This window comes from Hydra viridissima, unplaced genomic scaffold, assembly GCF_058129835.1.
Source record: "Hydra viridissima isolate aposymbiotic clone 2 unplaced genomic scaffold, HvirCarnegie_v1 scaffold_8, whole genome shotgun sequence".
In the NCBI taxonomy this organism is placed as follows: domain Eukaryota; kingdom Metazoa; phylum Cnidaria; class Hydrozoa; order Anthoathecata; family Hydridae; genus Hydra; species Hydra viridissima.
The window spans coordinates 2,539,377-2,566,767 of NW_028324307.1; the positions used below are offsets into that span (position 1 = coordinate 2,539,377).

At 30.0% G+C, this 27,391-nt stretch overlaps 4 protein-coding genes across 5 annotated transcripts; 2 read left to right on the forward strand and 2 right to left on the reverse strand.

Moving 5' to 3' along the window:
- Window positions 1-4,131: 4,131 nt before the first annotated feature.
- On the forward strand, window positions 4,132-5,718 carry LOC149884504 (uncharacterized). Its single transcript, XM_090095322.1, has one exon. It carries the CDS (start codon window positions 4,132-4,134, stop codon window positions 5,326-5,328), a length of 1,197 nt encoding a protein of 398 aa, XP_089951448.1. The 3' UTR covers window positions 5,329-5,718.
- LOC149884505 (uncharacterized) lies at window positions 5,619-9,093 on the reverse strand. The gene is made up of 3 exons (XM_090095321.1): window positions 8,731-9,093; window positions 8,346-8,421; window positions 5,619-8,179 (listed from the first exon to the last, which is right to left on the reverse strand). Exons 1-3 carry the CDS (start codon window positions 8,960-8,962, stop codon window positions 5,830-5,832), a joined length of 2,658 nt encoding a protein of 885 aa, XP_089951447.1. The 5' UTR covers window positions 8,963-9,093; the 3' UTR covers window positions 5,619-5,829.
- A 239-nt stretch (window positions 9,094-9,332) lies between these two features.
- LOC145186558 (NFX1-type zinc finger-containing protein 1-like) lies at window positions 9,333-27,063 on the forward strand. Of its 2 annotated transcripts, none has more exons than XM_090095324.1 (3): window positions 9,333-9,465; window positions 19,810-19,985; window positions 20,518-27,063. In XM_090095324.1, the coding sequence occupies exon 3, from the start codon at window positions 21,512-21,514 to the stop codon at window positions 26,954-26,956; it is 5,445 nt and encodes a 1,814-aa protein (XP_089951450.1). In that variant the 5' UTR covers window positions 9,333-9,465; window positions 19,810-19,985; window positions 20,518-21,511; the 3' UTR covers window positions 26,957-27,063. The 2 variants fall into 2 exon arrangements, with proteins under 2 accessions (XP_089951450.1, XP_089951449.1); XM_090095323.1 differs by having other exon boundaries at window positions 9,340-9,465; window positions 19,833-19,985.
- LOC149884506 (uncharacterized) lies at window positions 14,032-16,154 on the reverse strand. The gene is made up of 2 exons (XM_090095325.1): window positions 14,451-16,154; window positions 14,032-14,354 (listed from the first exon to the last, which is right to left on the reverse strand). Exons 1-2 carry the CDS (start codon window positions 15,787-15,789, stop codon window positions 14,044-14,046), a joined length of 1,650 nt encoding a protein of 549 aa, XP_089951451.1. The 5' UTR covers window positions 15,790-16,154; the 3' UTR covers window positions 14,032-14,043.
- Window positions 27,064-27,391: the final 328 nt, after the last annotated feature.

Consider the following 27,391-nt stretch of genomic DNA (forward strand, 5'->3'; position numbering starts at 1 on the left):
CAGAAGTGAATGGGCATTTGTTAAGGCGCTTAAGGCAAGCTGTTCCAACATACCATATTAATCGCTTTTTTAGCTCATCTAGAAAAGGCAATGGAGAAAAGTAATTGTCAGCAAATATTTTAAAATTATGATTTTCTGGCAAAGTTGGGGTCATTTTAATTACAACAGACGCCCCGACACCATGAGGAGAAACTTCATCTTTCTTTTTTATTTATTTTCCTTGATATAAATCAAAGTCATACAAATACCCGCTGACACCACATCTAGCCCAAAGTTTGAACCCCCATTTATTGGGTTTTTTTGGAAGGTATTGCTTCAAAATTGACTGTCTTTCGAAGGCAATCATTATCTCATCAACTGAATGATTTTCCTCAGGAGAAACTTTTAAGAAATTTTCTCGCAGTTTTTCCAACCAAGGTCTTAATTTCCAAGCCCTATCATTTTTCTTTACTTCATCTGTCACGTTTGAATTGTCAACAAAGTGTAGATAGCGAAAGATAGATATAAATCTATTCCTTGATAATATTGAACTTACTCCATCATAATTCATAAAGTTTTCCCAATAAAATCTCACAGATGGTAGTTTTACAAGACCTATACGAAAAAAAACATCAATATAAGACTCTATTTCATTCGATGTGACAGAAATGTTTGTACCTGATGACTGGCAACTATATAAACTAGATTGTTCAGCAATGATGTCTATAAGATTATCATCAACAAACATTTTAAAATATTCGTATGGAGTGGTAGCTTCATCCGGAATAGGTTCAATAAGTACCTCTCGAAAAGTAATATCACCAATAAAATTATTATCTAGTGGAACCTTTTTCTAAAGTGGGAAACTTGCTTTTTTTTTGTTTTTTGTTGTTAATTATTTTGGATTTTTTTGGGAGTGGGACTAAAGAGTTGGAATGAAGCATATCATCACCTGTACTACTTTCTTAGGTAAGAGACTCCGATATTGGAAAAATAATGTTGTCATTGTTGTCATCATGCACAACCTTAGTATTGCTTACAACTTCAGTTGAAACATCAGGTCCAAATTCAGAGTCTGACTCACTAAGATCCTCAAAATCACTTTAGCAATCAAGAATAAATTCTAGAGCATCTTCAATATTTAATTTTTTATCTTTACTCATCTTAAGAAAAACAATATATGTGCATATATATATATATATATATATATATATATATATATATATATATATATATATATATATATATATATATTGGTAACAATGTATAGTTAAAAAGCCCATTGTAGCATATGTGATACATATAAATTCAGATAGCATTTTATTTCAAAAAGAGAAAACTCTCTTAAATACTTCTAAAACATATTCAGATTTTCTTTGAAATTATATATTTTAACGTAAACTTTTCATCAATATTTAAAAAAATTGGTCAAAAAGCATTATATCAACTTATAGTTGTAGTTTAAAAGCTGTTGCGTCACTGAACCGATCAACGGGATAATAAGTGTTTTATAAAATAGCGTGGTAAGGAAGTCAAAATATCATCAAAAAAGTTCAGATTTCGTTTTAGGTTTTATTCGAATAAATTTTACATTTTAGTATTGTGAAGGGCCATTAGTAAATATTAGTAAACTACTAGATTTATGTTAACATTTTCTTATAAAGTTGGAAATTTTTAAGAAATGGAATCAAAATTAGAAGTAAAAAAAAAACGGTATGCAGAATACCAAGCTAATTATGTTTCTCGGAATGCTGATAAAAAGAAAGAAATGTCCAGAGTAAGATCTAAGAGATATCGAGAAAAGTTGAAAGCCGGATCCTAATAAAAAAGCAGCTTATTAAGAGTTTTAAAAAGTCGCGTTCTAAAAAGAAAACTTTTAAATCAATCTCAAAGACCAAGCTTATCTTTTAAAAACGCTCAACGAAGAGGAAAAGCATTAAAAAATGATTTAAAAGCACTACCAACTTCAAAGAAGTAACAATCTAAATTTCTTTCTATTCTTTCAAATAGCTCTGCTTGTAAAGATAATTCGGGTCTACCTCCAGCATGTTTAGAGCTGTATGGTCTTTCTGAAAGCGATGTTTTTGCAGTTGTAAGCTTTTATAATAAAGACGAAGTTTCCCAAATATCACCAAAAAAAAAGATGTCACTCGAATTCAATTATCTGACGGAAGCGAAAATAATATTCAGATACGTCATTTATATTACACACTAAAAGAAGCTTTCGAGTTATTCAAGGAAAAGCATCAGCACATAAAAATTGGACTTTCGTCAACGAAATGTGAAATAAGTTAAAAAATTTCCTCATAATGTTTGTGCTTGTAGTTTGCATGAAAATATGCGATTTGCTTTAGATGCATTAACAAAATCAATTCAAGGATCTTCAATCAAAATTGGATCTGAAATAATAAATAACTTTTTTTGTGAACCGTACCATACGATTGCGCCTATGACAAATGCGTTGCATGCAAAAGTATGAAACAGTTCGATAAACACTTGCAAACTGTTCATACATTTGGTTTCGAAGTAACCTGGGACGAGTGGAGAAAGCCTGAAACTAGAACATATGCAAACATTAAAAAAATTCCAAAAAAATCTGCTGTAACAGAACTCATGCTACACATTTTAGCAATGCGTGATAAGTTCGTTACATACGCATTTGTAAAGAAAAACTAATCAACAATTTTTAAGAAACTGAAGGAAGCTTCGTTGAGTATTATTTCTGAAGTTGACTGGGCTAAAAACGCTAGGTGTTTCTATCAAAATGAACCGCAAGCGGCTCATTTTGGTCAAAATCAAGTTTCTATTATGACCCTAGCAGTCTGGAACATTGAGTTAAAAACATTTGCCATAGTTTCTGATTCAACTGATCACACAAAGTATTCCGTTATACCGTAAATTGAGAAAATTCTTCACTTTATTTTTGATCTAGTCAAAGAAGTACACATGTTCAGCAATAATGCCCCTTCTCAGTTCAAAAACAAAAGCATTATGGCTGCAATGGTTGTGTTTGAAAAACATTTTCATAAAAATTTTTTCTGGCAATTCTTTGCAGCGATGCACGGGAGAGGAGTGGTTGACATTACAACATTTACAAATATCTATAACTCATGTCAGAAAACGACACAAGACAACAAAAAAATTATTTTGGGTTCAGTTTAATGTTAAGTTATTCAAGAAAAATCAAAGATATATCAAAATCACATTATTTTTATGTTCAGATTGATAAGATTGCTCCGATGCTATTTTCACCTGAGTATAACTAAAATTTATTACAAAATGAGAAAACTTTTTAAAATGATTTCAATTCCATCTTTGTTTCGTCACTGAACTGAATTTCAGCGAAAACTCCATTTAAAAGTATGCTGATAAAAAAACACTTTTTTCCGCCTTGCGTCACTAAACTCATGTTTTAATTTTTGCAATGTTTCAGTGTTATGTTAATGCACTTGTGTTTAATTTCTATTATAAAACTTTAATTCAAGATTGATTTAGAGTAATAAAAATTATTTTTGAGTTATAGAAAAATTTTTATCAAAAAAAATCTCTCCGCATGATGCCTCACTGAACTATGGATTGGCCATGTATATACTTCAAAGTGTTGAACAGTTCTCTGCTTATATGGATTTTTGACGAATAAATAATTCTACATCGCTCTTTAAAAATTAACCTTAAAAAGTTTACTAAAAAAGATTATCTTATCCGTACAAAACATCAGAACATTTTGTGACAAACGTTTATTCACATAAACGAACTTAATGGATTTACTTGAATAGCACAATATCTAAAATGTGCGCAATTTTTAAAAGTACTGAAGCAGAACAGAAGGTGAGGCAATGCAAATTATTTTATGAAATCTTTTAATTTTGTATGTCAAAACATTTTACCTATTTAAATTCGTTTTATTTTACTTTACTAAATTCGATGTTTTCGTACTTTATTTGTTATTTACGGAAGACAAAAAATCGATGCTAATTTATTTAAACCGTTTGTGCGTCGATCAAACTTTAACGACGCACTCTTTACTCCTCAGTTTAACCATAGTCATAGTATTTAAATAGTCTGGAAACGCGGGTCGTCTTCTATGGATTTCATTCAATAACTTGAACATTTAAGGGTGACCGGACTGAGAGTGCATCAAATAATTTTAAAATGACTTTTTCTGCCGCAGTTTCTAATAATTTAGATGAATTTGATGCTGTTTTAGCTGCTATTGATGAAGATTTGTTGGAGACTGATCCTAATTTTAGTTCAACTGTTGAGTTAGCTGTTGGAAATATTCCTAACGCAAATGAAGAGCGTGTATTTTTGTGTTTATATTGCGAAAAAAGATGTTTATCACAAGGTGGTTTAACTCGTCACCTCAATGCCAAGCACAAGGACAAGCTTATTGATAAACAGTTTAGTAAAGAGAAAAAAATAGCAGAGCTTATTCTTCATTCTAATTGCTTTCAAAATTACTTGATTCAGAGTGCAGAAAAGCTTGCCATAGATGAATGCTACCCTACTAAAATAAGAACTGAATTTAAAAATTTTAAATTGACATGTATAGAGGTCAATACAGCTTATTCTTTAATAAAAAGTATTATTGAATCATTTGATGGAAATGCTGAAAATTTTTACCCAGCTTTCTACAAAATATTTTCTGAAGCACCAAGTCCTTTTAAAAATCTTAGCCAAAACTGCACTCTTCTTTTAAGTTTTGAAGTTGCTAATCTTGTCTTGGCTCATCTGACTGGCGCCTCCTTTAATAATGATGTTTTAACATTTAAACATGAATCTTATCAGTTTACTGAAAAAGAAAAATCTATTATCGCTTATCTTAGTGGTTATGTTTTTGGTACCTTTTATCGTAGAATTAGATTTAGTTCTAACATGTCTAGTTTGTATCATAAACAGTGTTTATCATTTTTGCTTGCTGGTAAATGTACAGGAGAAACAATTTCTTTGCCAGAGCATAAACATGTTAATTTGCATGATAGGGGTGGTTTATGGAAAGTAAGTAAAGAGGTTATTTGTATCTTTACTACTGCAGAGTACCATTTTATTTCTATGGCAAAAAAGTCATCTCATACTATCAATTGCAAAGAAATAGTTGATACGTTAATTAAAGACTCTTTTGTGCTTGTTAACTTTTCAAAAATTATACATAGTTCAACTGATAAAGTTCAAAAAGAAATAGCACTTAATTTATTAGAAGATCTTCTAACTCTGTATATACGTGTTCGTACATTTTCCTATGTGAAAGATAAGTTGCAAGCTTTCAAGATTTCTAAAAGTCAAACAAAATCAAATGCATTAAGAAAAGCAATTAAAAAAAAAGTCTCAACTTTGGAACAAGGACATTAAAGACTTGGCATGACTTGGACTTATGAAAACGGCTATTTTCATAGCCACATATCTTTTAAAAATATTAATAGCATATTACTAACTACTCCTGAAGTAGTAAAATGAATACTTAATGACTTACTTTTATGATGTATAAGTTTATGATATATTTCATATTGATATTGTATAAATCAACTTTGATATATACAATATCAATAACAAAATTAATATAATTGTTTTTTCAATTTTAAATTAACAATAACACATCTAATACTTTATAGTGTTACCATTTTTTTAAATTGTAAGATAAATTTTGATATAGACAGATCTTTAAAATTGATTATTTTTGACCAATACATTTATACCAAAAAATATTTTAAAAATAGTGTACTACATTTTTAAAAAAGAAAATAAGTCGAAATCTATATATGTTAAATTTTAAGTGAAAAATATTAATAATTGAACTCATCAAAAAATATTATCTTATGTTTAATACAGTTTTTACTTGGTTTAAATTTTTTTTTAACACGATTTAATACTATCACTCGTATTATCTGTATAGCTAATTACATTTCCAGTTACAGGAAGAAATACTTTCTGATTTCTTATCATGTTATCATTGTAACCAAAGTCATTAACAGATGGATTATCTTTTCGTGATCCAAGTGATCGTTGGCGTCCAAAATAATTTTCAATTGGATCCTGACAAAAGCGTTCAGTTAAAACATATTTTACATTTTGCTGCAGTAAAAACTGAACAGATTCTATAATTGAATGAACTGTAATCTTCAAACCTTCATATGTTTGATGGGCAATGAACATCTTTGATTTTGAAATTTTTGAAATATCTCCAGGATGCTCTTCAATAGATTTTAACCAATCTTTAAAGTATTGCAAAAAAACACTTTGTAACCAAAAAAACCTATCATCATTTAATGATGAGAATGGAGCTAGATTTGGTTTTAGATCAAATTTATGACCATTTAAACTTCTTATATTCATTATATCAAAGAAGCTATCCATTAAGGCACAAAACTTAGCAGTGCCTTCAGCTTCAGGTGGTCCGTAATGTAATAAAACTTTTGATACAGTAGAACTTAGCACTTGAGCAGCAAGTTTAACATTCATTATTGAATATGGCGTCAATTTTATATGTTCAAAAGTGAGTTTAGGCAAAATATGTAAGCCACATTCTCTGTCCTCATAAAATATATCAGCAATATGATTCCACAATATGAACATACCACCATTCCACATATATCTTGTTCCTTCTGCATTTTTTGAGTTAGATAAACAGTTACGAACTGTCTTAATTAAATGTGGTGGGTCAGATATAAAATAAATAAATCGTTTTTCTGAACTAAAATAGTTAAGGGTTCTATATGTGACATCAACATGCGGATTCATATCATCATTACGTGTCATGGTAAAATGCATTTTAAACAACTTGCGATTTGCAGAAGCTCCATCACAAGTTACAGCAATAACTTTTAAGGAATTTAATTCACAAATTCCAATTGCTTTCCAAAGCAATGGAAAAATTTGACAAGCGGTGGCTCCAGTTGTTGCAAAGTTAGCTAAACTAAATTTAAAAGGATTGACAATACTACGAACAAGAAATACTAAAACATGGGTAGCAAAATCATCTACTTTTGGCAAAGTTGCTATGTTAACATCAGCATCACCAAGATCAACATAACCCACAATCTCCCCAGTGTGCTTGTCCCAAACTAAGTTTTCCTGAATTTTCATTTCATCCATTAGAATGACAATAAATTTTTCTTGCTCCGAAAAATCTTTGGTTTTTTCTTTTAATTCATCAATTATTTCCTTATTGAATCCACGTTTAGGTTTAATGTAATTTTTATAATCACGTAAGTGACGACGACTTGGAAGGACAAGAAAACCTGTTCCTGATTTCTCATTGTAACGTATATCATCATACATTGCAGCAGACTTTGATGCCAGTGAAAGACAGTATCGAATTATTATAGGATGATATCTTACATTAGTTGGAGATAACCTCAAATATTTTTGCTGCTCCTCCCAAAATAGCTTCATAAAAGGTGAGATTTTGTTTTGATCTGCATTTGACATAATTGATATTAAATCATCACTTAAACTTGAACTGATAGTCAGGGCAGATTTTGAAATTGAATTTTGTAAATCAATGATTTTTTCTTTCAACTCCTTATTTTCAATTCTATAGTTTTGAATTGTTAACTTTAGGCGATCTGGAGAAGTCAATGATATTGGTGCATTAAGTTTAGCAGGCTTTTTCGCTACACTGTGCTTTCTTTTTGATGATTTGGAAGACTTAGAAATTAAAGTTTTTTCATTTATAATACAGTTATCACAACATTTCAGTTTGCTCAAAACTGAACATGTACTTGATCTGAAATACTCAGTTTGATAAGTACCATGAAAGTTAAATTCTGTTTGATTATATATTTTAGAGACACAATGTTTGATGGCAGACTTTTTTGCTTCATCGAGTGAGACTCCTAGACAAATACTATAACTTGAAATAACTTTGATCAAGTTTGACAAAGTGATATTTTTCATTGAACTGTCGTAACTTTTATAAACTTCATGGGTTGATGGTAAACGCCAGGCATAAATGCGAAGTATAAATGTTAAAGAAGCATCAATAAATATGTCTGTTTTTGTAACTGCATGAATTTCATCTTTTTCAAAAATATGAACGTGAGAAATATTATTATTTATATTCCAACCAGAAGGAAGATTAAGATGTACTATACGCTTAGTAAATTCTTCCATTGATTTGTAACATTCCTGGATTGGGTTTGGTTGAGTATTTAAATTGGATTTCTTATCAACTATGATTTCTGCAGATTTACGAGAAGTTGTGCTTAAAATAAAATTATCAATTCAAGTAGTTTATTTGCAATTATACAACAGTATAAACAAAAAACTATTTTCATATATATATATATATATATATATATATATATATATATATATATATATATATATATATATATTCTTTATTATTTTTCAAAATAATTTTATTTTACCTTGAAATAGAAAAACTTTTTTGTGGTAAATTTATTTTTGGTATTGATCCAGGAATAAGTGTAGTTTTTAAATCATCTAAAATTATAAAAATGTACCTGAATTTTCTTGTTTCCAGTATAGATACCAACACAATGTTAATACTGATATAATATTTGTCAACTAATCCAGCTAAGTAAACTTTATATAAAATATAAAGTTTATTAGGCTCTATTAGCTAACATTTCAAATAAATATATTTTGAAGATAACGTATTATATCTGAAGTCATCCATCTAATTATACAGTCAATGAAATGCTTCCATATATTATAATTATATGGCATATACAAACCAATTTCTTGAAGCAGCAGATATATTGAATATGTAAAATACTCCAATTTACTCACGACGAAGAAGTTGATCCTTTGTGTAATGACGTTCACAAATATAAAGATTTCTTTTTTCGATTTGAGCTTTTAATCCTTTGTCAATCACTCTGTCATGTGTAATTACACTTATTAACTTCTGTCTCCAGTTTGCACTATATTCGTCATCTTTTGTTGGAATACGAAATATAGACAATCCAACATGATTTCTTGATACTGAACAACCAAATATAGCGCAATTGGCTCCTGGCATTTTCAATATTTATCACAGAGTAAATGAAATTAAGTAGCAGCTAAGTACTATGTTTACAATTTGATGCACTCTAAAGTAGTCTGAGCACTAGTATTGAAAGGAACTTAAGTGTTATGAGAAAACGGCCCGCGTTTCCAGACTATTTAAATACTATGACTATGGTTTAACTAAGTTGAAAAAAATCAAAACAAAAAAAGTGAACAACTGTGTAGGAGAGTTTTTGATTAATCTGAAAATTTCTGAGAAATGAGTTTCTGAGAAAATTTCTGAGAAGTGATTAAGATTTAATTCTCATAGTGATACATAGTAACGCATTATAAAACACAAATGATTTATTTTCATAAACAAGTTTTCTTTCTAAAGACAAATAATTATTTCTTGAATTATAAAACTTGACTGAATTACTATTTTTAGAAAGAATACTACTTTTAGAAAAAAAAAAAAAAAAGTTGTTGAAATAAAATGGGCGCTGCAAAATCTTTGCATTCTAACGACAAAAAAAGGTGAGTCATAAAATAAAAATGTATGTAAATATAATATATTTTTAAAATTGTGTTAATAAGAATGTTATAAAAAACACAAGTCATTGCAAATGCTTATTCACTAATAAAATATATGCATAAATTTGACAAATTCACACATATAGAAACTGTTTTCTTGACATAATAATGTGTAATGAATATTATTTAATAAAAAAAATATTTCTAAAAGCTATATAAGTGTTTGAAACTGAAAAAAAATTGTAAATGTCAATACAAAAATATTTTAAGACAAACCTTAACGTAGTCAAGAGTTGAGAGTATAAAAGTTTACCCTAGTTCTACGTTTAGAAGAAGAATAAATACTTCGTAAGTTGTATCTCATTATTATACATTGTACTATCATAATGCCATATTTAGCTATAGGCAAGTTCAAAAGAAATTTAAAAAAAGTTTGTCAATCTTGTCTTAGATTTGGTTTATTTTTATCTTATTTGTAGTCTATAAATGATAAAAACAAAACATTTACCAAACAATGTATATGGTTTCTCGAGATATCGTCACTTAATGCTATGCTGATTCAGCATGCAAGTGATTATTTTCAAAAGATCACAAATATTTTGGTTAAGATTAAGACTTACTGAGTTCAACAGTGTGGTACCCAGCACTTGTCATCTCTTTATGGTTAAAAGAAATTTTTATCTGGTCCATGGGGATGATTGATTCTGAACTTAATGTCAAGTTCACCAACATCTTTAGTAATCTTTAGCCAACAAAATCCATCATAAAAACTTGCAATATAATCCATTTTTTTAAATATTTAATGAAATCTCTTTATTAATTTTGTTTACTTGAATGACATTCGATGATTCAGTAATTGCATCAACTCTTGTTTTTTAAATAGCTTATAACTTTTATAAATGATGATATATTACAGTGCCAGAAATTAATATACCAGGTAGTTAACATTTTTTCTAATTGTGATCAAGCTTGGTCAATACCCCTCTTTTGGAAATGGCTTAAAACAGATTCCATTTATCTTGTCTATACAAAAGGTGTGCATTAAATTAAAATCCAAAATCTGCCAAGTAGTTATTGGTTTCAGAATTTCATTTAACAGCCTCACCAATAACTTCATAGGGGAATTTACCATGAGTTGTAGAGGAAAATACCCATTCAGAATTTAGATCAAAATCTTAACTGCAGTTACATGTAACAGCAAAAATTGGTAAAGTTCATAAGTTATTAATTGCGATGCACAATAATTGGAAAAGTACTTTACACATGGTAAATCAGGTTGATTTTCTTTGATAGATCTAGTAACATCATAGATTTTGTAAAAACACTGTGTTGAGATCAACATCTTTTGTCATTTTTTTACAAATTCCCCTAAATTTTAGCATTCATTTTGCTAGAGATTTGATTTACAGTTTTTCAATTATATATTTTGTGTTTTTGCAATATATGGATGTTTAGTGAGGTTTTAAGGATACACTTTGCTTTCTTAAGAAAACAAACAATTAAAACCATAAAAGACCTATAACTTTTATTCCAGTTAATTCCATCAATGAGAAAGTTTTTATTTTGGTGATGTATGCATACAAATATATTGTAAATGCCTGATGAATTAGTTGTGATACACTATTTAGATCTCAGATTGCAAAACTCATCACTTTGATAAGTTTAATTTAAAGAGGTTTGTTTTATCCTGGTAAAGAAAGAATTCCTTATTAATATTTAACTTTTATTGAAGTTCAAGCAAGATACTCAGACAGTTCAAATTAATGTTATGTCTTTGTATAACTCATTAATTCTGCTGTGAGAATTAACACTTGCACCCCATAGCAGTAAGATCCAATCACTGATATTTACTTTTGATTTCATACATTAAACTGTCTCATTAACTGATTAGAATCTTTATTTTTGCTAGTGTTTGAGATGATGCTGTTTATTTTTGCTGTTAAGGTTATTCAAAATTGCATGTTGCTGCAGGCATTTTGCTGTTTTTTGGAAGCCTTTTCAATTTGACTAAGGAAACCCCATGCAATTCTATAGATATTTCCAACCTAGAGTTACATATACATTCTTTTCTTTTAAAATCTTTGTTAAAGCAAGGAAAATCTTTATATCACCTAAAAAAAAAACAAATATAAATAAGTTTTAAAAGCAACTGAAAATTTACAAAACAAAAATCTCAAAATAATTTTCTTTTTATTTCCATAAAAAAAAGTTGTGTAACTATAATGAAGGTTAGATCACCTTCGACAGTATTTTTTGTGTGATAGCACTTTCTTTATGTGTTCCAAATGGATTGCAAAGCTGTTATTTTTCTCTCAAAAATATTTGCAATAATATTGCTATGATAACATGTTTTTATGTTATTAAATAACATACTTCTTTAAACTTTTTATCTCTACATTATTTCTTATTGCTACTCAAAATGAAGATCTTTTAGCTGAATAAATCCTTGATTTCTAGGAAGTCCAGTTTTGTGGCAATAAATGTTGTGAAATTTTCTAACATTACATTTCTCCATGTTAAATATATTTATGATTTAATTATAAACTAAAATAAATTAAACAAAACACTGAAATTCTCAGTTTTATTTATAAGGGAAATACAAAAAAACAAATTATAATCCTATATAAAAAAAAAAAACAACACTTTTTGCTTATTTTTAATATATTAATCCAAACTTAGTTACCAAACAACAACATAATAATAATAAGTTTCAATTTTTTCTTTATTTTCTTTTTATTTTTTCTTTCTTTATTTTTTTTGATTTATTGTTATATGCTTTTTTACTGCTAATATGCTAAACCAGCTTAATTTCAACAGAAAAAATCTCAAGTACAAAGTGCAAATTTTTAATTAAAATTTTTGCAATTATAATTTTTATTTCTATAGACTGCAAATGAGGTAAAATTGAAGCAATTTTGAGATGTAAGAGTAACATCCTCTGGATGATTTTATATAGACTCTAAACTTCAATATTCTTTTGTTATTTTTTTAATTGTTAATTCAAACATTATAAGCTTCTTTTTTGCTTCTATGCTAAATTAGTTTGATTTCAACAGAAAATATCTTAAGAATCAAATTGAATCTTTAGTTTAAATTTTCGCAATTATAACTTTTTTACTCCAGACTGTAAATGAGGGGGAAATGAATTTTGAGATGTAAGAGTGACATGCTCTGGATGATTTCACTCTATGTGGATTGTCAGAAAAGTTCTCCTAACTAACAAATATTTTTCCAATTTATCTAGTATATGGTACAAGCTTGAACCATATACTAGATAAATTGGTGCAAATCAACATGACTAAAACTAGATAAGTGAAAGAGAATGACACATTTTGATTGGATTTAATAGCAGTAAAAGTTTTGCTTGTTGACTAAATTGTCAATCAACTTTGCTTCAACTGAGAAAAAGGTTTTAATCTCTTTATATTTTTGAAATAATTATACATTCAATTAAGAAGTTAAACAAATTACCCATATTATACATACAATATCTTTTGGGAATAGACAACACATAACGTTCTTTCTTCACATCACTTTCAATTTTTGGTTAGGTATCTGTAGATAAAACATTACTTGATAAAGACGTATCATTATCACCAAGGTACCTCTGAATAAATGTTTTGTAAATATATTTTCCAAAAATACAGTATGGTCAAGTTCTTTTAAAGAATTTTCAGCTGATTTGCATATTCTTGTTGGCTCAGCAGTTTCACAGAAATTTTCCTTTACAACTTTTTTGTATGTTGTTGTAAGAATCTTATAAGAGAGTTTATACCCTTTGAAATTGATGTCATAAAACTTAACCTGTCACCATGTTCTCAAAATCAAATGATGATCCATAAAACCCAATTAAAATCATTTAAAAAAATATCTGGTAATCCAGCAGTAAAGCGGCATAAAATAATTTAAAACTTTCGCTTTTAGCGCCCTCGTTCGTAGAGACCTAAAAAGTTCTTAAATATTAAAATCATTGTAGATAAATTTCAAAGTAGTTATTTGGTTATTTTTTTTTAAATACGTTTTTGTTTATCATACTTTTTATTTGTTTCTATTTTAATTTATTATGTATCTATCTTAATCTTTTTATTTAATTATTTTAGCAATTTTATTTTAATATTTACTTATTACATCATTAACTATGCAAGAATATTTTTAGTTCTTTATTGTAAGATTTTATAATTTCAGATTGCTCAAACTGATAACTTATTATCAGTGTTGTAAAAAAATAATTTTAAAAAATTTAAAATTAAAATACAAAATACTTGGTGGATAATATATTTTAAATAAAATACTTTAAAAGTATTTAAATAACGTATTTAAAATATTAGTATTTTAAGTACTTTCCAACACTCCATATATATATATTAGGGATATGACAATTTTGCAACCCTATATCCCCATACTAAATTTAGTGGGGATTTTGTGCAAAAATCAGAAAAATAACAAGCATTTTTACTATATGTCAAAAAAGTTCACCCCCCAATTAAAAAATATTTGTAAATTTTTTTTAAAAAATGTAGTTTTGCAACACATCTTCCACTACTTTATAGAAACCAATAAACATGTATAATTAAAATTTGTCTACTGTGTATTTGACAATAAGTATTTAATATTTAGTTTTTCTATGCTATGGCATAATGGCATTAAGTCTTGCATCACTTTCACAGCACGTTCTGCACATATATTTGAACGTTGTGTTGGTATTGGTGTTGGCTCAGTGGACCAAAACCTTTTCAATGATTTCAATGCTTTAGGATGCTCATTGCATGCTTCTAATAGATTAACAAAGTCTGCAGGATTGAAGTAGTGACCCCCAAACCATATATCACCCCATGAACCACAGATGAAGTCACATGCTGCTTGAGCTGATTCTGATTCTTGGTATTCTGGTACTAAAATGTAAGCAAGTAGAATAAAAATGGCTCTTGAATTCCACCTTGCATTGCTTATAGCAGGAAGTGATTTGAAATTAACTTTTGGAAAGTTACCTGTGCTTTTAAACTTTCTATAACATGCTATTAAGTGATTCAGGAAATCCATGTCATATCTCCAGCGAGTTCGCTTCACTTTTGTCAAAGGATTTCCAATATTACTAAACAATAGCTTCAAGTTCTCGTAATCTTGCTGCAACCTTGTCACAAAAGGGTAATGGAGATATGGTGACATTGTCGATCCTTCAAAAAGATCATTCATGACATGTTTCAAAAGAGTATCTAGAATATAGTGTTGGCATCCAATAAAAACAGGCTTTTCTAGTCCAATGGTTTTAAAATGTTTCTGTAACCGTGTAACTACACCATTTCTTAATCCTGTATTTGTAGATGTTGTGTCAGATACAATCATTTTTATGGCTGGCCACAGCTCATACTCATCTAGCACATGCTTTATCCCATTATATATTGTTTCACTTTTTCCATTCATCATTTCCAGAACAGCAAGCCTAACCTCTCTATTTTCATTTTTCAAAACAACTACTTGATGCTCCATTTTCTTCATTTGTTTTCCATCAAAGTGCAAAGACCACTTTTCATTTTTTAGGTTTTCCATATAATTTGCTTTCAACTTTTCTCCTTCTTTCATAACACCTTTGTAGATACCACTTTGCGTTGGAGTATGAATAGAAATACCACTTTCTGAAAGAGTTTTACAGACTTTATGTGCTTTTTTGGTACTAATCTTAGCAGAAATCACTAAATTTACTGCTGAATTTGTTTTTTGTTTTTTAGATGATGAAGGACCTTCAGCTTCAATATCACTGCTGGAACACTGCTCTTCACTTTCTGAAGGTTCTCCTTCACCAGCTGATTCAACAAAATCTTGTCCTTGACTGATGGACATTTGTTTCTTTATCAACAATAATTTTCTTGGATGAATACCTTCAGCATCTTTAATTGTGGTACAATATCCAGCTCTTCCATTTGTTGACTTTTGAAGACAATAAAATTCTTTATCTTCCTGACACAACCATTCACCTTTCTCATCGGTTATGTCAAACAATCGTGTAAAATTTTGAGTTCCGGGTTTTCGACTATCTTTGTCAAGTTTTTTCAATACATTTTCTATTTTTCTTTCTGCTGCCGATTTCCCTTGTTGAATAGGAATATTTAGCTTTCTCCATAGCAATTTAGTTTCCTTTCTACTTTTCACATTTGATGACAAACTTTTAAATCGATCAATGATACGCTGTTCTGTTGGCATCTTATTCATTTCACTAATACTTTTAACAACAGTAGTACATTTTCTGGAAGTTTTAGCTTTTTCAAACCTTACTAAATTTGATTCCCAAACTTTCTTATTCTTGTTTGAAGCAACTCTATTTTTGGACATAATGTTCAAAACACAAGATAACAGTTTGACAAAGTTAAAGAAGACAATTCCGGTTATATACAAAAAACCAATTATAAAATGCTGAAGCACTTCCGCGCGGTCCAACAGGGTTCAAATCGAAAATTGCAGTTATTAAAAGTTTCAGTTATCTCGTAAAGAAATCTGTAGAATTTATGATGTTTGTGATCACAGTCGTATATTGAGTAAAATTGGGTTCTCTATTATATTTCTAATTTATAACTCACTAAAAAGATAGGAAAAATTATTTTCAGCTTGAGGGGTGATCTTTTTTGACAATTTACATAAAAAAAAATATATTTTATATTTATAAATATAATTTCTCCACTCATGGTTACATGGGGAATAAAAAATTCTTAAGTTTTTTTTTTAGTCATACCCCTAATATATATATATATATATATATATATATATATATATATATATATATATATATATATATATATATATATATATATATATATATATCACAACTATGTTAAACTAATAAATTAATCATAATAATATCTTTATTATATAAATAAAAAAAAATTAAAAAGGATTTTGTATTTTGAAAGACATTTAACATACAAAATACATCAAAAGTTGTATTTAAAATACAAATACAAAATATCAGTCACTATCAATATCAATATATTTCGTGTTAAGGATGTTACAAAAAACACAGGTCATTGCAAATAGTAATTCACTAATAAAATGCAATGACCTAAATAAGATAAAGAAAAGGCAAGAGAAAAACATAAGTAATATACAAGTCATATAACAAAAGTAAATTTTTACAAAAATTTATTAGTAACACTTGTAAAACAGACTTTTAAAAGAGTTAAATTATAGATCAAGTAGTTATTATAATGTATTCACATATACATACGCATTAACACATATACACAAATAAGAAAATGTACATAAACATAAAGAAAACAGTTGTAAAGGTAAAGAATAAAGTTAAGCGTAACTTTTTAGGTAGAAATGAAATGCTTTAAAAGTATTTCAATTACGTATTTAAAATACTGTTATTTAAATACTTTCCAACACTGCTTATTATAATCATAGAATATAGGATACTACAATTATTGTTCTTGGCAATTTGTTTTCAAAAGCCATCTAAACAAGGATTTACCTAGTCCATGTTAATTAAGAAAAACTATTTACTTAACATAAACTAATTATTCAGTGCAGAATTAATAAAATTGATAATCACATATATATAAATATGTTGTATAATATGTAATATAAATGAAAAAGGCGCTACAACACTTTCTCTTCGCCCCCCCCCCCCCTCTTATTTTATAATTGATTCTGATAGAGAATTTTATGCTGATTAAGAATCGTATTAAAACAGGTCTCAAAATTATTGGAAAGTGCTCTAATCTGAAGTTGAAAGTACAAAAATATACTCAAATCGCTAATATTCGCCATCTTGAAAAATGATTATTTTTTTGTTTAAAAGTTACCTTTTTTGAAAGTATTAACAACCTGGTTTTTACTTTTAATAACAAAGATTTTGAATAATAGAACGTTAAGGGAATCCATAGCGCTCAACTATTATCACGCTAGTTTGTTTTAGCTGGACTCTTACTCTGTTGAAAAAAATACCTTTGGAATTTTTATGGAATAAGTTGAAATTTTCTTTTATTGGTTGAGGACTGCAATGAACTTTAAAACAACTAACACGCTTTAAACTAGCGTGATATTATCACGCAAGTTTGAAGTGTGAACTACTGCCTTTTTTTTCATGCTACAAGTTAACCTCCCGTGAAAATTTTTTTTAATCAAATCTTTTATGTAAAAAGGAATGTTCGAACGTAAACGTTGAATGTGAATATTTCATATAAATAGTTTATTTTTGCAAAGAACATTAAGGAATTCCATTTTTATTATTCTGTAAAAGTTCGTTTTTTCATATCCTTTTTTTCTTTAATAATAATGATGATTATGTTTAAAATATAGTCAAAAATTTTGTTATAAATTAAGATTCACAAGAACGAAAGACATTTTTCACAAGAGTAACATGTTTTATAGTTCGTTTGTCGGTCTGATGACCCTCGAAAAAACTATCGTATCAATAATTAACCAAAAATCATTTTTCATGGAAGAAACCAGGCTAATAATGTTTTGCAATTGAAAACAAAATCCACCGTGAAGTTAGTGAATTCAAGATGGCGAATATTCGCGATTTGTAGTATATTTTTGTACTTTCAACTTCAGATTAGAGCATTTTCCATTAATTTTGAGAGCTTTGTTTTTATACCATTCTTAATCAGCATAACATTTTCTATCAGAATCAATCATAAAATTAAGGTAGGGGGGGGGGGGAGAGAGAAAGTGTAGTAGCGCTAATGAAAAAACAAAACAATTTAACAAATATTCTTACTTTTTCTTATCATTTGTACCAGGTTTTTCTTTTCTTTGCTTTTTTTTTTATATAATTATTTCGAATTTTTCCAAAGTTCGAATTTTTTGGTTTTCCATTAAGTCACTTTCAGATTGTTTTCATTTTCACCACCGTAGAGTTAACTCAAGCTAAAATTATAAATTATTTTACGCCGCTTAACTGCAGGAATACCAAAATCAGTCCCTGGATTTTTAATTGTGATGAAATTTGTTATGTGAGAAAAGCTTTTCACCAACTAAATGCCAAGTATAAAATTAAACTTACTTTTTAGGAGATCTCAAACCAAGAGTGAAATATATTAACATAAGCCTTTTAATTTATATATATCTAAAATCCTGAAAAATTCAAAAAACATACACCAAAACATCATTACACATGACACAATACTTTATTGCTTTCGAGCTTAAAAGCGGGGAAAAGAGAACCCCTATTGTCTTGGTCAATGCTGCCACTGAGCACGCAACTAATTACATTTCGACCTAAATATTTAACAGTAATTTCTCACAAATCATTTTAAAACTATAAAAGCTAAGTTAAAAAAGAAGTGATTTTCAAAGTTGATAAGTATTGGCGCTTGGCTTTTCGGTTGTTAATGAATATTTTCAGTATAAATTATTTAAAATAAATTTAATTACTTGTATATTTAGACATACAAAGTTACAGGATCTCAGAAAAAAAATTGAGATGGCTTTCAAACCTTATGTTATTTTGTTTCAACCCTTCAAGACATTTTGCAGAGTTGCTATTTAATTAAAACCGATTTAATTCAATTTAAACAAAATATTAACTGACAAATTTTACGTATGAACATAGACACGTTATACCAAAAGTTTAGCTGTTTTAAACGCAAAAAAACTGTTCTATTTTAATAAACTTCACAAAACCTGATTTATGTTAAAAGATTGATTAAAAAAAATTGTATTCTATTCATTATTTAACCAAACGCCGATGCTTAAAAGTTTATTAAAAGCCTAATAAAATGACATTTGTCAATAGTTTATTGTGTCACGATTGATATCAACATTCATTTATATTACATTATTAGCTAATAAAAGATTATCCCAGATTTCTTTAACAATTTCCCTAAACCGTCTATATTTTGTGGTCTACTTCCATCGATGGCTTTTTTCATCACACCTCACACATTTTCGATATTTAGCCTTGTCATTGTGTACTGTCATTGTGACAAATTACTTCATCTTGAATAAATTTAAAATGTTTATTATATCATTCAATTATTTGTTCCATCTTGTTTTTTTATGTTCTTTACGCCATTTACGCTTTTTTTTTTCCTGAGTATCGGTGAGAGGAGACCGGAACGTTACTTCCGTCTCGTATTGTAACAGCAATGATTATGACAACAGCACTGAATTTAATGGCAGCACTAAAAATAATGCCTGCACTGAATTTAACAATATTTCTTTCTTTAGAGTCTTCAGATACTTTAAAGATACTTCACTTTCTTTAGAATCTTCAAAAATACCGCTCTCTCACTGAGTTGAGTTTTGTTACTCACTCCAAAGAAAGTTCTTTTTCACAATGACAAAAATCAATTCACGTTTTATCAGTTAGGGGGTTTAATAATGTTTTTTCTTTTTCTTTTACAGGATATTTGAAATTTTTAATTTAGTGGAACTGTAAGAACTCAGTTTTCTGGAACTGTAACGAACAGTAAGAACTCAGTTTTAACAATTAAAAGCCTTGACTATTTTGATTATGCGTTAATAAAACTGGATGGTGTTGATTCAATTGACAATGAAAAGATACTTCAGTTTAATGTCAGGTATTCACATTTTTTTTCAATTTAAAATTTCGAAAAGATTTAATGTTAAGAAAGTCTCGCTTTTTTAAAAAAATTTTGTCTAATTAAGTTTTTCCTTAATTATCGCTCACAAGCATTTTACAGACTGTATCTTCTGTCTTTGAAAAAATATTACACCATAGCTGAAGAGTCAACTTTTATAAATTTAAAAAATTTTTGATTAAATATCAGAAGAATCAGAAGTTTGATTTGTTTACAAGAAAATCATTCGTCTGATATCTAAAAACTTGTCTTTGATTTGTTTATCACTTTTCTAATTTTATTTTCTTTGGTGGCCTTTTTTTATCACAATTGCAAATAAGGACCCCCAGGGTAATTGTATATTCAAAATATGACTATACAGTATATCCAAAATGAATTTACAGTAGAGCTTAGAAAAGTGCACAAAATTTTAGAGCAATGTAAAAGAGTATAGAAAATCTGAAACTATAAAATTTTGTTTTTATTTCTTAGCCTTGGTATTAAAAACAAAAACTTTTCTTAACTTATTTAGAACTGGTGAGACAAGTAAGAATGGAGAAACAAGTAAAAACTGTAGAGTAAATAACATTTTGCCGTCTAAAGAACTCACGAATAATCACAAATTAATATCTGAACCGCCTCGTGCTGTTAACAACGCAGTTAAAGTAGATAAATCATGCTTACCTTTAAGTTATCCTAAATTATCAATCAACGAACCTGCGTGTGTTCAATTGAATCATTTCAAACATTCCAGTAAATCATCTACAGCAAACTCGTCTCAACCGTTAGCTTCACTGCAAGTTAGACCTGGTGAAACAAACAACATTAACGAAACTAGTAAAAAATGTAGAGTAAATAACACTTTGCTGCCAAACGAACTCACGAATAATCATAAATTAACTTCTGAACCGTTTCGTGCTGCTAATAACGCAGTTAACATAGATAAACCATTTTTACCTTTAAGCAGTCCTAAGTTATCAATCAACGAACCTTCGTGTGTTCAATTGAATCATTCCAAACATTCTGTTAAATCATCTGAAGCTATCTCGTCTCAACCGTTAGCTTCACTGCAAATTAGAAGAAGTAAAACAAGTAAAACCGGTAAAACAAGTGAAGCAGGCGAAACTCGTAGAAAAACTCGTAGAAAAACTAATTTGTTGACGTCCGCAGAACATATCAATAAACAAAATTTAATTCCTGAACAAGTCTGTGATGCTAGAAGCGCAGTTACTGGAGATTTAAATAAACTATTCTTACCTTTAAGTAATCCTAAATTATCAATCAACGAACCTGCGTGTGTTCAATTGAATGATTTCAAACATTCCATTAAATCATCTAAAGCAACCTTGTCTCAACCGTCAGCTTCACTGCAAGTTAGAGCTGGTGAAACAAACAACACTAGCGAAACAATTAAAAGCTGTAGAGTAAATAACATTTTGCCGTCTAACGAACTCATCAATAATCATAAATTAATTTCTGAACCGTTTCGTGCTGCTAATAACGCAGTTACAGTAGATAAACCATTCATGCCTAAAAGTATTCTTAAATTATCAATCAATGAACCTTCGTCTGTTCAATTGAATCATTTCAAACATTCCAGTATTTCATCTGAAGCAATTTCGTCTCAGTCGTTAGCTTTACTGCAATATAATGTTGAAAAACTTTATCGCAATGAACGAAGCAAATATCTCCAAGATTATAAAAACGTTCCCAAGTCGTCGGTATTTATGATGGAAGGCACTGTTAAAAAGTTTGTCTCAAATGCAATTGAAACACCGTTTGGTTTTATCAAGAACGATGCCACGAATGATTCTGAAAAGAGTAATGATATTTTTTTCTCATTTCAAGATGTATCGTCAAATCAACTTTTTTTAAAAAATGGGGATAGAGTTGAGTATCGCTTGTTGGTAAAAAAAACCGCGCAAAATCTGAAGGCATCAAAAGTCAACGTAACCTATTTGTCTGAAAGAACTGATACTCAAATATCCGACTATCTTGTTCAGATCTGCAACAATTTGACGGACGTACAAAGTGATGTGATAAAGTATATCTCATTAACCTGTGTGTGGAAACAACTTACCCAAATGGTTTCATGGAATACATCAAACGATTTATCAATATTGCTTATTCGCACATTGCTACATATAAGTTCTAAAGTTAAGACATTGAATGAGAGATTTAAAGAAGTGCTTGTTTCAGTAACACAGACATTTTTTTTTAAACCAAACCACGGCAGGTTGAAACAGCTTATTGAATCTCTTTGTGAAAACACTTTTAAAAATAGAGCGGAGCTGACATTGATTGAAAACTTTCTTGTTGTAATTGCAAACTCTGCCCCGAAGAAGATAACCGCTATTGCTGTTTTGATTAAAACGTTAGTAAAGAAGCAGGTCGTATCATCAGAGTTCTTGTACAAACTCTTAAAAGCATCAACTATAGGCTGTCAGACTTGCATAGGAGATGTTGAGTTTAAAGATCTGCCTCTTGTACTTTCTAACGATGAAATAGATGCTTCAGATGAGCTAGCTTTAAGTGATTTAAAGCAAGTTCAAGAGAAGGGCTCTTATAGGTCACCTGATGAGTACATAGATGTATATTTCCGATTGCTTCGAGAAGATTGTTTAGGTTCTATCAGAGAGGGCATATCGAAGCTCTTGAGTGGAAACTTGGATGAGCAAGATATTAAAGTTTACAAGAACATATATTTACAAGGAATTTCAATAACTGATAACTACTTCTGTTTAGCCCTGAAATTTGAACCATGCTTTAGAGTGAAAAACCTTGAGTTTACTAAGAATATGATGCAAGGCAACCTCCTTTGTTTGTCTTTTAATGGCACTTTCAAAGATAATGTATGGTTAACGGTTACTTCTCGCGATTATATTGGAAAACAAATAGTTGTTGTACAAATATGTGACGCGGTAGGAGATCAAGTCTCAGAAGTCAACATTTTGCATAGTTTAATGACAAAAAGCCGTTCTACTGTGATGATTGAGTCGCCTGTATACTATAAAGCGTACCAACCAATATTGAAATGTTTGAAACTAATGGAGCCTGATCAAATAAGTTTTATTAGCGAATTGGTTAATCTGCAATACGGTCCTTTACCTGACTTTTTAAACCCGAACGAGCGTTTTGACGGTGGAATTGTTTATAATAGTGAAAAGGACGGGCAAATTACTTTACGAACATTTTTAAATAGCCGTCATAGTAACGATAGTGTGTTTGACTCAAGCCAAGAATTGGCAGTAAAAAATGCTCTTCGAAACCGAATCGGGATTATTCAAGGACCTCCAGGTTGTGGCAAGTCATTTATAGGAGTTCAAATGCTTCGACTCCTACTGTCGATTTCCAGCTGCAAGAATGCAAAAGTATTAGTACTAACTTACAAAAACCACGCTTTGGATGAGTTTTTAGTTTCTGTGCTCAAACATTTCCCGAAAGAAAACGTTATTCGGCTCGGAGGGGGTTGCAAAGACCCATTACTTAGTGACATATCTTTATTTGCTTACAAAAGTAATATGAAAATAGAAAAGACATTGTTTCAACAAATTAATGAACTTAAGGATGAAATCAGGGTTTTAAAACAAGAGATTGAAACAAAGTTTAAAGAATTAAACGAGTCGATGTCGATGAACAAAGAAAGCGTGTTGGATGACTCTCAAGTTGAGTCTTTAATTCTAACTTGCATATGGAGCGAAGCAAAAATTAATTTAGATGAAGTCCTAGAGACTGCTGGGAAAGATTTTAAGGAATTTTTTTATGAAAAAGATCCAAGCATTATAGCAAACGAAATATTTAAAGAACGCGATAGGTACTCAAAAAGCTTTTCAATTTTGAAAAAAAAAGTCATTAATGCATGGCTACCCAACTCAAATGTATTTTCCGGTCTGGAATCTAGGTTAGTTGGAGAAATAACGTCAAAGAATTTTATAATACAAAAAAAACGCATCAGTAATAAAAAAATGGATGACTTAGAAGATTTACAATATGTGAAGGAATTAGAAAACGAACGAGTTTCTGAGACCAATCAATCAACTAATGGCAAAGAAGATATTCTAGACGTAAACTACGCACTTCTTTCTCCAGAGGTGAATAATATAAAAGCTTTTTCTACATTTGCATTCCATGCAATTATTAAAAGCTACGGTGCTCCTTGTTCAGAAGATGTCTTGTGGGACTTATCGCCGGAAGAAAGGGCCATCTTGGTTCAGTTAAACATATATCAAAAGTGCGATTACTTAAAAAAACTGTTTCAAGATCTTACCAATCAATACAAATGCAAATGCCTGCAGCTTACTGAGTTACAAAATCAACACAATGCCAACATATTAAAGGACAAGAAAATCATTGGAATGACAATAACTTGCGCAGCTATTCAGCAGTCTCTGTTGAAAGAAATTGCACCTGACATAGTTTTGGTGGAAGAAGCTGCTGAGATTTTGGAACCTCAGCTAGTGGCTTGCATTGGCACGTGGACCAAGTACTTGCTAATGATCGGAGATCATCAACAACTACGCCCACCAGTAGAAAACTATGTGTTAAAGAAAGACTTTAGTTTCGATATTTCGCTGATGGAGAGATTAATAAATAACCAACTGACATATGGGACGCTGCACATTCAAAATAGACAAAGAGAAGAGTTGGCTGACTTGTTGAAAGATATTTACCCAAACTTAATTTCCAACACTGAGCGCGTTTCGTTAAACGAGAAAGCTTCTTGTATTGCGGAGTCTTGTTCTTTTTGGGATCATAAACACCCAGAAACCAGCGATCGCAGTTATTCTAATCCTGAAGAAAGCAACAGAGCTGTAAAGTTAGCGCTATATCTTATACACCACGGTTACAATCCGCAGCAAATAACGATTCTTGCGGCATATCAAACGCAAGTGACTTTAATAAGATCGACATTAAAAGCTTATCTTGAAAAATATTCTCAGGTAAAAAACATTAGCGGTCATACTAAGTTAAAAAAGCAATCGGTAATGTCCGAGGAAAGTAGCGTCAAAGTGCTTACTATAGATATGTATCAAGGTGATGAGAACGACTTTGTAATAGTATCACTTGTACGCTCAAACGATAAATCAAGAATTGGTTTTCTAAAAGACATTGGTCGAAGGTGTGTAGCTCAGTCAAGAGCCAGATGTGGAGTTTATTTTATAGGGAACGCCAACATGTTTAAAGATCATTCCACTTGGAAAGAGTTGATGAATAAACTTAACTTCCAAAAGAGAATGGGCGAATCTTTACAATTGATTTGTAAATACCATAACACAGCGAAGTATTATGCGAAGGAAAGTAAAGATATCAATTTCTCAGGCTTTTGCAACTCTCCGTGTACTTTGAAAATGCGCTGTCAAATACACGAGTGCAAAGAAAAGTGTCAACCTTTACATTCTCATTCCATTTGCACAAGCGTGATCCAATTCATTCATTCTAAATGTGGGCATCCTGGACAAAGAAAATGTTTGGACCCGCCTGGTATTTGTAGTTTCAATGTTTCAGCTATTTTACCTTGTTTACACATTGGTAATAAACCTTGCAGTAAAGATGTTTCAGAAGTAAAATGCAAGGAAAGATGCACTAGAAAGTGTAATGACGGTCATGCTTGCGTTGACCATTTATGTTTCGAACATCACACTATTTCAAAATGTTTTACTTGTGATAAAATTGCTGAGAACATGATAAAGATGAAACGCGATGAAGAGGAAAAACTTCGTCGGCAAAATATTAGGATGGTAGAAAACGAACTTACAGAATTAAATTCGTTAAACAAAAGCGTTATACGAAGAGATGAGATTTTCCCTACCGGTGAAACCGCCTCAGAGTACCTAACTGTCTTTGACATGGTTTCAAAATACATCCAACCTGATCACAAATGGTTTCCTATAATTACTAAAATAGAAAAAGTCACGAACATCAAGCTCAAAATAAAATGGTTAAACGCTAAAAAACATCTTTTTGATCCAGAGCAGTCATTTTCCTTAAAGTTCCACGGAACTGGAGACGAAGGCATTATGGGAATAACTGAAGAGGGGTTTCGATTGCCAACAAAAGGAAATCCAATGTATGGATTTGGAGTTTATTTCGCCAGTGATTCGTCTAAAAGTGCCCAAGAAATGTATACTAAAGGATCGAATAAGTTGCTATTATGCGAGGTACTTCTTGGAAAATCATTTACTGTGGAAAAAGCTTGGAACGATGCTTCTTTAAAAAAATTGCGTAAACACAAGTGTGATTCGTTATTTGCCCCTCGTAATACGAAAAACACAGGTGGAGTACTTTACGACGAATATGTTATATTTAATCCAGACCAAGCGTTTCCCAAATATATCATTCACTATACTTCTTCTAAACTAAAGTATGATGTTTCCTTTGGAGAAGTGAACTTTTCCTCTGGAAAAAAAGTAATAAAACCCCATAGATGTATTGATAAAACTAATGAATTAGACATTCATTTCAGCATGGTTGAGTCAAGATTTTATCGTTACATGGGAAAGTCCCACAATTACCATATTACTCAAGTTGAATATTTTGAACACTTTAAGTTAAAAACGCAGTTTGAAAAGAAGCATCACGAATTTAAAAAAAAGTACGGGAAGAAAGATGACAAATCAAAAGTGATCTTTGGATTTCACGGTACTAAATCATATGCAAACGTAGAAAGCATTATGAACGATAATTTTAAGCCTAGCGCTAATGGTAAATTTGGTCCAGGCGTGTATTTTTCAGAAACCACGTCATACACATTTAATTACGGTGGTTTGAACCATCTAATACTTGCACAGCTATTGCCAGGAGAAACTGAACACTGCAACGATGTTTCTTGGAATGCAAGCAATGTTAGATGTGATTCCCGTGGTGGTTTTCTTCAACCTGACGGTCGCTATTTGGAAATAGTAATACAAAATCCCGATCAAATATTGCCGTGCTACGTTGTTCACATTGAACAAAAGTTGCCCAACACTTGAGCTCTTTAGATTACTGCTACATTCACTAAAAGTGTTTAGTTTCACTTAATAATTTATAAAACTTTCTCATGTAATACATATCAATAAAAAGAAATGCTAAAAACAAATGAGTTATTATAATCTTTCTTTCATTTATATGTTGTGGTAAAATGATTTAAAGTCGCGCGTTTTGAAAAATCTTTTCCCACTTTGTAACATATTTGTCTTTCGTCATTTTCCTGCATGTAACCCCATTATAGCAGCATATATTCCTCTAGGGCAGCATGGTGTTTTGTAATAATTCAAAGTTTTTAACATATAATTTAGCCAATCTTTTAAATATACCCTTGGACTCAGTAAGAAATGGGACTCCAAATATTTACTTTTACCAATCCACGATTAACAGTTTTTGTAATGCAGTTTGATAATAGTCAAAAGGCCTCTTTATATATAACT